This window comes from Danio rerio, chromosome 9 (genome assembly GCF_049306965.1).
Source record: "Danio rerio strain Tuebingen ecotype United States chromosome 9, GRCz12tu, whole genome shotgun sequence".
Classification (NCBI taxonomy): Eukaryota; Metazoa; Chordata; class Actinopteri; order Cypriniformes; family Danionidae; genus Danio; species Danio rerio.
This window is the reverse complement of record NC_133184.1, coordinates 53,088,103-53,102,500: the sequence shown is the minus strand read 5'-3', so window position 1 is coordinate 53,102,500 and position 14,398 is coordinate 53,088,103. Positions and strand designations below refer to the sequence as shown.

At 39.1% G+C, this 14,398-nt stretch overlaps 1 protein-coding gene across 1 annotated transcript in view; it reads right to left on the bottom strand.

Moving 5' to 3' along the window:
• Window positions 1–863: 863 nt before the first annotated feature.
• LOC101883600 (potassium voltage-gated channel subfamily H member 7) overlaps window positions 864–14,398 on the bottom strand; it is a 186,171-nt gene continuing 172,636 nt past the window's right edge. Inside the window, exons 15-16 of the mRNA XM_073913232.1 lie at window positions 8,772–8,931; window positions 864–5,785 (exon numbers count right to left, since the gene is read on the bottom strand). Of these exons, the coding sequence (XP_073769333.1) occupies window positions 5,564–5,785; window positions 8,772–8,931 (382 nt within the window). The 3' untranslated portion in view covers window positions 864–5,563. The remainder of the gene's footprint in view (window positions 5,786–8,771; window positions 8,932–14,398) is intronic.

Genomic DNA, 14,398 nt, shown 5'->3' with positions numbered 1-14,398 from the left:
GCAAAATATTCTTTCCTTGTCTTAGTCCGAATATCTAAACATGTTTATGTCAAGAACCATTTTCTAGACACGTTCAAAAAATATGTCAAATCGAAGTGAGTTTTTCATTAAAACAAGCAAAATAATCTGTCAATGTTTTAAGCAAAATAATCTTATTTCAAAGCGAAGACGAGATTAATTTGCTCTTCCCACTGGCGGATGATTATTTTGCTCGTTTTAAAGAAAAGCTCGAACTTAATTCTGATATTATTTCAGATAATGCTTGTCTTGATTGAAGAATTTGTAGATATTTTGACTAGAAGCAAGACAAAAACTCTAAGAAAAGCATTTTTTGCAGTGTAACTCTAGTGAAAAATTGGGTCACACTTTAAAGTAAGGTTATATCAGTTAGTGCATTTACTAAAATGAATGAACAATACATTTAGTACAGTATTTGTTCATGTTACACTGTTAAAAAAAAAGATATCCTTAATTTTACAGTTTATTTCCAACAGCTAGGATGCCGAAAATAAACCGTAAGATAATGGCCGTTAAATTAGAGAAACTTACTGTAAAATAACAGAGGTTGAATTACAGAAATTTACCAAAAATTTAAACTTAAGTAAATTTCTGTAATTTAACAACCGTTATTTTACGTTTTTACTGAAATTTACGTTTTTTTTTTTTTTTTTTTTTTTACAGTGTAGTTAATGAAAATACAGTACAGCTTTTCATAACTCATGTTAACTCACAGTGCATTAACTAATGTAAACAAGCATGAATTTGGATGTTAAAGCTGCAGTAGGTGATTGTCTTCAGAAACATGTCTTTTGCTGGTTGAAAGTCTCTTCACATTCCAATAGTACAGATTAAATGATCCAAGTGTAATTATATGAATTTTAATATTCTGAGTAAGGCATAAGACTAAAAAATTTTCATGCGATTAAATATTGTCCATAATTCTGAGAAGTAGCCCAAACTGTCTGTCAACAAATGTAGATTTGTACATCTGCACCGGTTCAAGCAGATCTGCAGTTTGTGCGTGCACACGAGAGAGTGACAGCGGTGAAAACAAATGCTAAATCAAAACTTTTTCAAATCCTGAATCAATATTGGAGTTACTTTTGGACGCTGGAGGACGGATGACACCATGGCATACCTGTCAAACAAGTTTTTCCTCTGGATTCTCCTGTATTTTACAGTTCTATCCCGCTATCAGGCGAGGCAGTGGCACAATAGGTAGTGCTGTTGCCTCACAGCAAGAAGGTTGCTGGGTTGCTGGTTTGAGCCTCGACTCAGTTGGCGTTTCTGTGTGGAGTTTGCATGTTCTCCCTGCGTTCACATGGGTTTCCTCCGGGTGCTCCGGTTTCCCCCACAGTCCAAAGACATGCGGTACAGGTGAATTGGGTAGGCTAAATTGTCCGTAGTGTATGAGTGTGTGTGTGTGAATGTGTGTGTGTGTGGATGTTTCCCAGGGATGGGCTGCGTAAAAACTTGCTGGTTAAGTTGCCGGTTCATTCCGCTGTGGCGACCCCAGATTAATAAAGGAACAAGGAATGAATATTCCGCTATCATCCTGTAAAGGTATTTTCCTGTATTTTCAATCTTTCACTGAAGGGACAAATAAACAAAAAGAGCCATTCATCATATACGTAACCGATACCGCTGAACCCCTACAGGACGCCCCTTGCTCTTAAGTGTGAATCTGTTCTGTGCTTTTGCTTTTTTTTTTAGGCATTAAAACACTTTTAGATAGATATAAAAAAGGAGAAATTCCCTCCCTTTTCATTACAGGCACCTTTGCCCCTCATATGCAATCCTCAAAACAGTCATGTAGCAGTGCGTGACTGTTAGCTGACACTCTCCATAGTGACAAATAGATGATGTTTCCCAAACAGATTCTGTACATGTCATTTGAAGTGGAGCGAAAGTGGACACTGGGTTTTGGATGCATATTTGAACACACATATGATATACACTAGGGATGCCACGGTTCTCAATATAATATTGAACCCAGGCCCGTGCAGAGACCGTCCAAAGGGCATGTGCAGGATACATTTTTTGGAGAGAGAGAGAGAGAGAGAGAGAGAGGGGGGGGGGGGGGTGTGTTGTTGTTGCGCGCGTACTGAAGAGCGGTGTTGTCGCGCGCGTTCTGATCAGCTGTGTTGTTGCGTGCGTACTCAAGAGCGGTGTTGTCGCGCGCGCCTACTGAAGGGCGGGACCGAGGGTGTGTCGCGTCGTGGGGGCAGTTTTGATCATTTTGGAAGGGCACTTTCTATCCAAGACTAAAAAGGGCATGTGCACTGCACAGGTTGAGCCCTATGTGTGCACGTGCCTGATTGAACCATATGGTACGACCTACACGGTTCAATATGCGCTTGTGAATTGCGTTTTTCTCAGTTTTGCGTTTAAATAATTTATGTGCGTCTCCCCGAATTGGCTGTGTGCCTCTAAATCCATGAGCTGAGATGAGGAAACTCCTCCCAGTGAGTAAATATCCAATCACTATGCTCTAAAGTTAGGGGGAGCTTGACCAAGCGGTGAAGTGAGGCTGAGGCAACAGTACAAGGTAGCGCCGGCGAAGTGAGACAACAGTACGAGAAAGCACCGGCGTCTTTCTAATCTGCGGTGTGAGGACATTTCGGTTTTGCCGGTAAGTATAATGCTAATAAAAGAAATAACAGTGTTCAAAAAATAACTGTGTGCAAGCATTGTTTTACACGTACAACCATGACTGCACATCTGCAGCACCATCACCCAGCAATATCACTGTCTGAAGACTGTAACTGTGCTGGATACAGTGCTTAATTTGTGAACTGCAAGGTCCCGGAACAGATCGGGGTAACTGATCCGGTATGTTACCCGAGGATAAAGGGGTATCGCGGACGAAAGTGAAGAGGGTTGCCAAGAAAGTGAACAGCGAATGGGGGAGGAGGGCAGTTGAGGAGGGAGATCGGTAAAATTAGGTGCAGGATCAGATTTCAGAGGTTACGGAGCCGCAGTGTTCTGGAACTAATTTAGCCCTGGCTAGATATCATACAGTTTTTCATTGGGAATTGTAGTATTATAAAGTACTCTAAAGTTTTCCAACTGGCGAATGACGTGATTGTGGCGAGGGGGCGTGGCCGAGAGCCGTGGGAACGGAGTGAGGCCAACGCGTAAGTGGATACACCTGCGGTGCGCACCTGCTTCGGATCCCACGGAAGGAGCTCTGGACGATAAAAGGAGGAACGATGGCAGAGGAAGCCGAGAGAGGACCGGGCCCGGACATATTTTACTTTTGCTTTCACGGAGCTGCCGTCCGTTTGTTTTGGTTTAGACGGCAGCCTCCGTGAGGAGCTGCCGTCACTGTTATTAATAAATTATTTTAAAACTACGTCGGTTCTCCGCCTCCTTCTTCCCGGTGGGCTAAGGGCCGTGAACTTTATTACAGTGGTGCCGAAACCCAGGAGAAGGAGGGACGCGTTGTCCAGATGCCCTCGCCGCTGAGAGAGGGGGCGAGTGTTCGGGAGTTAACCCGAGTGGGGGAGAAACCCGTTCGTCTGCCCAGAGTGCCAGGGCGGCCTGAGGCTGGAGAGAAAAGGATCTGCCTGCTGCCGTCTCCCAGCATGGGGAGGAGCAGGGGACGCGGGGCTCACCACCGGAGGGGAAAGTGCTGAAGGGAGCCATCCCACAGAACCCGGGGGAGTCGCCGCGATCTGCCATGATGCCAGAGCCTGCATCCGTCCACCGAAGCGGGAGCGGAGCAGGAGACCAGAGATGCCGCCAGCCAGCCAGGAGAACCGCCGCCGGAAGCCAGAAGACGGACGGGTGGATAGATTCCTCCACAGGGCTCCCAGCACGTCGTCGCATCTCTCAGCTGGTGGAGGACCGAGTGGCAGCGTGTCTGGAGAAACGAACCCCATTTTTTTTTTTTTTTCCTTTCTCCCCTTTCTCGGTCTACTCTGTCTTTCCTCCTTTTTTTTTTTCCATCTCTTTTTCTCTCGGCCCGTCTCATATAGGTCTCGCGGGTGCTGGGGCGCCAAACCCTTTTACTTTTGCTTTCAGTTTGTTGTTTGTCCGTTTGTTTTGGTTTAGACGGCAGCCTCAGTGAGGAGCTGCCGTCACTGTTATTAATAAATTATTTTAAAACTACGTCGGTTTTCTGCCTCCTTCCCGGCGGCCAAAGGGCCGTGAACTTTATTACAGTGATCTAGTGGGTTGTCTACGGTCATCTTTATGGTGCACATTCATGATTTCAGGAGGCGTGGCTTTGGACGGCAGCGGAGGTATTGTATTTTCAAAGATATTATTCTAAGCGTTGGTATTTTGGCAGATCACCTACTGCACCTTTAACTAAGTCTAATAGCTTAATAAATGCATTAGTAAATGTTGAACTGTTTAGTAAATGCTGTACAAGTATTGTTCTTATCTCGGTCATGTTAGTAAATATATTTACTAATGACACCTTTTTGCAAAGTGTGACCAAATTGTGGTATAAATTAGAAATTAATACAAGTTAGAAGTCTGACTTCGGTGGCCCACACGACACTGTTAACACATGCTAGAGTGTCAATACTGTAATGTTAAATGATAATGACTTGCTGATCAGTATCCTGAGCATTACTCCAGTGTAAAAGTGTGCAGTTTAAAAGTAGTATTGCCGTCAGTCTAAAGGAGAGATTTACTTCCTAATAATGGAAGTGTTTTTCTGGATCTTCCTCTGCAGCAGGAAGTGACAGAGGAAGTGAACACTGTACAAAAATATCTGTTAGTTATTTGCAGTTTCTTGTAATTCATGTTTTTATCGGTTGATTTCTGCGTCTGAATTGCATTATAGGAACTTAATCTTTCTCCCAACAACTTTAAACCTTGAAGAAAATTGAAAAAGTGACTTTTATGAACATTTGTAATAGTTTAAAGTGATGTATTGTCTGTGATGGTGTTGTATATTAGGCTACAAACATCCTGTTATAAACCACCAGCACATTTTCTGGTATTTTACAGACTTATTTCGCCATATATACACATTATATTAATTCAAACATCTAAAATGTCAATAAAAGTCACATTGTTAAACTGTAGAGTTGAATTTTCAACATTAAAAGTCGGTAGAGGAGGGATCAACATCCCATAATGCAATTCACAACCGTAAATAAACTAAAAACATCATTTTATTTGTTCATTTCTGCTTCTGAATTGCATTATGGGACTTTAATCTTTCTCCCAACAACTTTTAACCTTGAAGAAAATAAAAAGTGACTTTTATGAAAGTTTTTAACAGTTTAAAGTGATATATTGTCTGTGTTTGTGTTGTATATTACACTACAAACACCTTGTAATAAACTGCCAGCACATTTTCTGTTATTTTAAAGACTTATTTCTCTATATATGATCTCTTATATGATTTCAACCCACTAAAATGTCAATAAAAGTCACTTTGTTAAACTGCAGAGTTGTATTTTTAACATTAAAAGTGGACAGAGCAGAGATCAGCATCCCATAATGCAATTCACAACCGTACATAAACACTTGTGAATCGCAAAATATGGAAGCAGTTAATGAGCAGATATTTTTTGACAGTGAATGTTGAGATGTTTTGCTCTCAGTGCTGCTGGTCGGGTGGTCCGGGTTCAGATGGAGGTGACAGCCGCAGCAGGGGTTTGGAGGTCTGTCTTCCCAGAGGAAGAGTCTGCCTGTTTGTCAAGTCCTGTGTTGATGATGGCGTCCCGTGGATCTGGTTTGGGTTTGAGTTAATAAGATTCGGGCCTGATGAAGAGTCTGTCGAGTTTGGATGGATGCGTGTCATGGCCAGAAACTCAGCGTTCTGAAAAGTAAGAATTTATAGGGGATCTATTATGCAAAAATCACTTTTAAAGGGATCTATCTATCTATCTGTCTGTCTGTCTGTCCGTCCGTCCGTCCGTCCGTCCGTCCGTCCGTCCGTCCGTCCCTGTCTGTCTATCTATCTATCTATCTATCTATTGTTCTATCATTCTATCCATATATCCATCTATCTATCGTTCTATCCGTCTATCCATCTATCCATCCATCCGTCCGTCCGTCCATCTACCCGTCTGTCCATCCATCCATCCATCCATCCATCCATCCATCCCTGTCTGTCTGTCTGTCTGTCTGTCTATCTATCTATCTATCTATCTATCTATCTATCTATCTATCTATCTATCTATCTATCTATCTATCTATCTATCTATCTATCTAGTGTTTTATCCATCTCTCGTTCTATCAGTCTATCCGTCCGTCCATCCATCCATCCATCCATCCATCCATCCATCCATCCATCCATCCATCTCTGTCTGTCTGTCTGTCTGTCTGTCTGTCTGTCTGTCTGTCTATCTATCTATCTATCTATCTATCTATCTATCTATCTATCTATCTATCTATCTATCTATCTATCTATCTATCTATCTATCTAGTGTTTTATCCATCTCTCGTTCTATCAGTCTATCCGTCCGTCCGTCCATCCATCCATCCATCCATCCATCCATCCATCCATCTATTGTTCTATCCATCTATCCATCCGTCCATCCATCCATCCATCCATCCATCTATTGTTCTATCCATCTATCCATCCATCCATCCATCCATCCATCCATCCATCCATCCATCCATCCATCCATCCCTTTCTGTCTGTCTGTCTGTCTGTCTAGTGTTTTATCCGTCTCTCGTTCTATCAGTCTATCCGTCTGTCTATCCATCCATCTATTTACCTACTGTACCTATAATAGCTAAAGCCCAACATATTCCAAGACTATATAAAGCAAGTGCTGACTGGAGTCTGATGTTACAGTAATTGTATGAAACATAATCAATGTATTCAGCAGGTGGCACTGTATGTCTGGTCGTGTAATCTCATTATTGTTTCTCATTGGATGTCATGTTATCACACACACTGTACTGTAGGTGGCAGTAAAACACTGCTCAGAGTTCTCCAGGACATAAATATGAATTTCTCTAATATAGCTATAGCTATTACTAAAATGAAACTCTAATGAAATAAAGCAAAAAAAAAAAAAAGTAGAGCATATGAAATGTAAAGGATAATCTAAACTGAATGGCGCCTGAAAACTGAACTGAAAAGAACACACAATTAAAAGTACAATTAAATAACAATATAAAATTAACAAAACATTCCAGTAGTATTTAAAGGGGCAGTTCACCAGAAAAAAAATACAATTCTGTCATTATTTACTCTCCATTTACTTTTTCCCCCCAAACCTGTTTGACTTCCTTTATTCTGTTGAACACAAAAGATGATATTCTGAATATCCACTGATATTGACAATAGTATTTGTTTTTTTGGAAGTCAATGGTTTCAGGTTTTCAGCTTACTTCAAACTATCTTCTAAAAAAATAATAAATATTTATAACCACTTGAGGGAAAGTAAATAGTGAGTAAATGTTCATTTGGGTAAAACAGTCCCTTTAAATAATGCTGAAATAAGTTTGTGAAATTCTGCGCATTATTAGAAGCATACGTAATATTGTTGTTGTGTTGTCATAACAATATCTCTTATGATATGACTAATTAGCAAAATGCTATTCTATCAGAAATGTAAAAAATAAACATTTATTTTTGATATACAGTTGAAGTAAGAATTATTAGCCTCCCTGAATTATAAACCCCCTTGTTTATTTTTCCCCAATTCCTTTTTAATGGAGAGAAGATTTCTAAACAAGCATAGTAGTTTTAATAACTCATCTCCAGTAACTGATTTTATCTTTGTCATGATGACAGTAAATAATATTTTACTAGATATTTTTCAAAACACTTCTATACAGCTTAAAGTGACTTTTAAAGGTTTAACTAGGTTAATTAGGTTAACTAGGCATGTAAGGGTAATTAAGCAAGATATAGTATAATGATGGTTGAAAAAAATAATAAATAATATTGACCTTAAAATGGTGTTTAAAAAATTTAAAATTGCTTTTATTCAAGCCGAAATAAAACAAATTAGACTTTCTCCAGAAGAAAAAATATTATCAGACATACTGTGAAAATTTCTTTGCTCTGTTAAACATTAGACCGGCCCCCGCCAATTTGACCCCTGGTCTACAGAACAAACCACTGTTATACAATGACTTGCCTAATTACCCTAACCTGCCTAATTAACCTAGTTAAGCCTTTAAATGTCACTTTAAGCTGAATACTATTGTCTTGAAGAATATATAGTCAAATACCATGTACTGTCATCATGGCAGAAATAAAATAAATCAGTTATTAGAGATGAGTTATTAACACTGTTAATGTAATAAAGTTTGTTGTGTGGGAAGAAGGAGGCGGTTAACCGACGCAGTTTTTAAACTATTTATTAATAACAGTGATGGCAGCTCCTCAGGAGACTTCCGTCTAACCAAAACAAATGGACGGCAGCTCCTCACAGAGACTGCCGTCAAACTGAAAGCAAAAGTAAAATATGTCCGGGCCCGGTCCTCTCTCGGCTTCCTCTGCCATCGTTCCTCCTTTTATAGTCCAGAGCTCCTTCCGTTGGATTCGAGGCCGGTGCGCACCGCAGGTGCATCCACTTACGCGGCGGCCTCATTCCATTCCCACGGCTCTCGGCCACGCCCCCTCGCCACAGTTAAGAAATGTGTTTAAAAAAATATTTCCTTTAAACAAAATTTGCAGAAAAAATGGAGGAAGGCTAATAATTTTGACTTCAACTGTAAAACTAATTTAATTTATAGCACTTTTCTGTAATTTGCATATTGCATATACTGATATTGTGATAATTGTGCAGGACTAATATGTTGTTCTTCATGTCTGGCTTTCAGGGTGTTTCATGATGTACCTGTGGTGGGGTGTGTGTCTCGGAAGCACTTGGTTGGATTCTGATAGCAGGTCTCTTGTATTCGGCTGTCAGGCTGCTGTAGGCCGGAGGTCCTAAACACGTCTGTCTCTGCAGCAGCGTCAGGATACTCTGAATATCTGACGTCATCTGGTACTCCAACCTGGTGAAAGACAAGTGTACAATTTCTGTTTAACAGAAAGATTTTGTTCAACACATTTCTAATCTTAATAGTTTTAATAACTCATTTCTAATTACTGATTTATTTTATCTTTGCCATGATGACAGTAAATAATATTTGACTAGATATTTTTCAGACTCTTCTATACAGCTTAAAGTGACATTTAAAGGCTTAACTAGGTTAATCAGGGTAACTAGGCAGGTTAGGGTAATTAGGCAAGTTATTGCATAACGATGGTTTGTTCTGTAGACTATCGAAAAAAACAAATATAGCTTAAATTTTGTCCTTAAAATGTTTTTAATAAATTAAAAACTGCTTTTATTCTAGCTGAAATAAAACAAATAAGACTTTCTCCAGAAGAAAAAAATTCATCAGACATACTGTAAAAATTTCCTTGACCTGTTAAACATCATTTGGGAAATATTTAAAATAGAAAGAAAAATTCAGAGGAGGGCGAATAATTCTGACTACAAATGTGTGTGAAGAACAGTCACATCAACACTCCTATTAGGCAAAGGTGCAGGACAATTATCAAATCTTGTATGACTGTATGTATATGATGAATTATAACACAGCTGTCTAAAATATTTGGTTCTGATTGGTCAGTCGTCACAATTCAATGCATGTTATTCCAAGATAACAATCACTAAATAACACCGACTCACCAGGGAAATTCAAATCTCCTTAACCGTCAGTGAATACATTCACATCCATATACTTCCGCATTCATATGTATCTTACGGTGGCTGAGAGAGCTAAACGTGCTGCAATTTAAAAAAATACAGGCAGTTACAAAAAAACATCAGCAAATAAACAGGCAATCTTCATCGGTTTGACAGTATACTTGTTGCAAATCTTCACAACACAAACAAGTAAACAAAATGCGCTGCATTTTCTCACAACACTTGCAAATATAATGGAACACAATGCAAATGTTTCAAGGGGACCCTAAAACGTGACGGGACCCGGCTATTTAGGTTATGTTTATTTTGGCTAATTAAGTGCAAAATACAAGGGATGAAATGAACAGAAAACTCGCCTTTAAACAATCAACTACATCTTAACTGAGCAATTGTCACAGCACAATAAACATTTCGCAGCAGGGTCCATCACGTTTTAGGGTCCCCTTGAAACATTTCCATTGTATTTTGTTCTATTTGCAAGTGTTGTGAGAAACTGCAGGCATTTTTGTAACTTGTTTGCGTTGTGAGAAAATAGTGTTTTTTATGAATTTGTTCGCTATGTGGAAAAATACAGCACGTTTTCTGTTCTTTTATTTATTTGCTGGTGTTTTTTTGTAATTGCATGTCTTTTCTAAATTTGCAGCACGTTTAGCTCTTAGAATTAGTGTATACTCCATCAGCTGTTTTTGTTTTTGTCAGCTTTGTGTGTTTATGACTGTTTGGCGCCATCTTGTGTCTGAATAATGTGCAGGTTAGTGTATACTCCATCCAACCGGTTTAGTTTTTGTCAGATTAGTTTTTTTTTTCTTTTTTTACTGTTTGGCGCTATCTTGTGTCTGAATAATGTGCAGGTTAGTGTATACTCCATCCAACCGGTTTAGTTTCTGTCAGATTCATGTTTTTGGCTGTTTGGCGCTATCTTGTGTCTGAATAATGTGCAGATTAATGTATACTCCATCAGCTGTTTATGTTTTTTGTCATCTTTGTTTTTAAATGTTTGGCGCCATCTTGTGAACTAATTATATGTAGATTAGTATATGCTCCATCCAACCGGTTTAGCTTCTGTCAGATTCATGTTTTTGACTGTTTGGCGCCATCTTGTGTCTGAACAATGTGCAGTTGAGTGTATGTTCCATCAGCTGTTTTTGTTTCTGTCAGCTTTGTGTTTTTGATTGTTTGGCACAATCTTTTGACTGAATAATGTGCAGGTTAGTGTATACTCCATCCAGCCAGTGTAGTTTCTTTCAGATTCATGTTTTTGACTGTTGGGCGTCATCTTGTGTCTGAACAATTTCCAGGTTAGTGTATACTCCATTAGCTGTTATTATTTCTGTCAGCTTTGTGTTTTTAAGTGTTTGGCGCCATCTTGTGTCTGAATAACTGTATACTTCATCAGCTGTTTTTGTTTCTTTTAAATTTGTGTTTTTTAACTGTTTGGCACCATCTTGTGTCTGAATAATGTGCAGATAATTATATGCTCCGTTCAACTGGTTTAGCTTCTGTCAGATTTGCGTTTTTTGACTGTTTGGCGCCATCTTGTGTTTGAATAATGTGCAGGTTAGTGTATACTCCATCCAACCGGTTTATTTTCAGTCAGATTTATGTTTTTGACTGTTTGGCGACACCTTGTGAATTAAATATATTTAGATTAGTAAATGCTCCATTTAACTGGTTTAGATTCTCTCAGATTTGCTTTTTTCAACTGTTTGACGCCATCTTGTTTCTTAATTATATTTAGATTAGTATATGCTCTATTGAACTGTTTTAGTTCCTTTCAGATTTGCGTTTTTTTTTACTGTTTGGCGCCATCTTGTGTCTGAATAATGTGCAGATTACTGTATACTTCCTCAGCTGTTTTTGTTTCTGTCAGATTTGTGTTTTTTAACTGTTTGGCACCATCTTGTGTCTGAATAATGTGCAGGTTAGTGTATACTCCATCCAACCGGTTTATTTTCTGTCAGATTCATGTTTTTGACTGTTTGGCGACACCTTGTGAATTAAATATATTTATATTAGTAAATGCTCCATTTAACTGCTTTAGTTCCTCGCAGATTTGCATTTTTTAACTGTTTGGCGCCATCTTGTTTATTATTTTATATTTAGATTAGCATATGCTCTATTCAACTGTTTTAGTTGCTTTCAGATTTGCGTTTTTTTTTACTGTTTGGCGCCATCTTGTGTCTGCATAATGTGCAGGTTAGTGTATCCTCCTTCCAGCTGGTTTAGTTTCTGTCAGATTCATGTTTTGACTGTTTGGTGCCATCTTGTGACAGAGTAATGCGCAAGTTAGTGTATGCTTCATCAGCTGTTTTCGTTTCTGTCAGCTTTGCATTTAGTTAAAGAATTAATAAACTATCCCAGCTCAGAACAATGTTTTATGTGTAATTGTTAAGTTTTATGGCATGTGGCTGTGTAATATGTGAGATGATATACATCCAGGATGTGTGTGTGTGTGTGTGTGTGTGAAGTGAGTGGAAGTATATTCATTTATTATAAACCTGACATTTAATTGTGCACATATCAATGTTACATTAATTTATGCAGTTGTATTAAATTATTTTTTAATCTAGCTGTTATTAAATAATGCATTTTATTTTAAGTGTACCGTGGTGTAGTCCTATTTTGTTGTTTTTTGTAGCATGTAATATATCAAGGTCACTTTGTTACCAATAACCTTTTACTTTAATAATTGTGAATCAATTCTGAAAGCTCTTTCACCACAATACATAATCAGCCAGGCTTCAAGTGGAAATACAGTACGAGCTGTTCATTCATGCACATTTCAGAAGCAGCACCTTACATTATTCATTAACAATGTTCTGAAACGGACACGCAGAGTTCATATTTTCATCCAGGTAATGGAGGTAACAGCGAGGACAGGCCTATCATTTATAGCTGATATAAGGGCTGATCAGAGTTCAGATGAAGCATTCAATGAGTTTAATCTGTGTGTAAGGAACACCTAGTCATTAAAGCCCCGAGCCATTAACTGCAGCTCTCCGAAAAAACAAAAGAACAAGACGCTCCTCCTTTTCTTACAGTCTCGTCTGGCAGCGTTTCAGCTCTTATTTCTGCGAAAAACACACTGTGAACTCCAGCTCTCTGCACTGAGGCTGTCATAAATCTTGCGTGTAGAAATACACAGCATGGATTGAATTTGGGAGACTGCATGTCATCTATTTCACACCGAAATCAGAAAGGATGACAGCACGGAGGATGCTAGTCTTGCTTCAAACTTACTGTTCAAAACGTGGTCATGTTGACTAAAGATTTGACCTAAAGTTATGCAGATAATCATTTATGGCGAAGTGTTTCATATAATGCTACAGTATGTAAGGGATAAAGTACATCTAGGAGGTTGTTATAATAGATTAGTCTTCACGATGTGAAATGTATTATTACATTAATCACTTCTTATTGGTCAGTTGCAACATTCCATGGTATGTTTTTCAAAGAAGATGACTGCTAAATAACGAAGGCTCATTCAGGAACTGGCAGACATACTGGAATTAATGTCATATACTGTGTGTGTACTGTATATACACCCTCTGGCCACTTTATTAGGTACACCTGTGCAACTGCTTGTTAACGCAAACTTTTGATCGGCCAATCACATGGCAGCAACTCAATGCATTTTGGCAAGTAGACATGGTCAAGACGATCTGCTGCAGTTCAATCTGAGCATCAGAATGGGGAAGAAGGGTGATTTGAGTATTTCAGAAACTGCTGATCTACTGGGATTTTCACGCACAACCACCTCTAGGTTTTACAGAAAATGGTCCGAAAAAGAGGTGTACCTGAGTATTGTTGCTGACCATGTCATCCCTTTATGACCACAGTGTACCCACTGTCTGATGGCTACTTCCAGCAGGATAACCGGCCATGTCATAAAGCGCGAATCATCCCAGACTGGTCTCTTGAACATGACAATGAGTTCACTGTACTCAAATAGCCTCCACAGTCACCAGAACTCAATCCAATAGAGCACATTTGGGATGTGGTGGAAGGAGATATTTGCATCATGGATGTGTAGCTGACAAATCTGCAGCAACTGCGTGATGCTATCATGTCAACATGGACCAAAATCTCAAGGATTAAGGCAGTTCTGAAGACAAAAGAGAGTCTAACCCTATGCTGGTAAGGTGTACCTAATAAAGTGGCCGGTGAGTGTAACACTCACAATATATAAAATATCCATTTAAAAATATACATATTTACCATAATAGTACTTGCAAAAATAGGCGTCATCTTAAATGATTATCGAATGTTGAATTGTTTCTGTGTGCTTGTCAGGCTTCATCAGATTGTGTTCTGCAAGATGTGTGTGATATGGAGCTCAGCTGATACAGGCTTTTTGCTGCCTGATGCGTCTTTCTGTCTAAGCCAGTACTGCAGCTAAAAATACCACCTGCTGCGATTCTGCTCACCCTGCTGCTCCTGTGTGTGTGTGCGTGTGTGTATTCAACTGCTGTTATCTAAAATTGTTTTGTCAGCTGAGGCTAATTTTCATGTGCATGTGAATGATAGCCACAAGCAATGTTTAGTTTAGTAATGTTTATTGCGGGTACGCGTTTGGTTAGTGTAAATTGTTTTAGTGCACAGATGCCCTGGAAACACAGTGTAATGTACCGGAGGAGACTCGTCCTCCTCTCGCTAATGAAAACAAGTGTTTTCTTGCTTTCAGTTTGTCACTTCAGCCTAAATGGATCAACAATTGTTTTTTTTTTTTTTTTTCACATCACCACATCACCTCATACTTTAGGGCG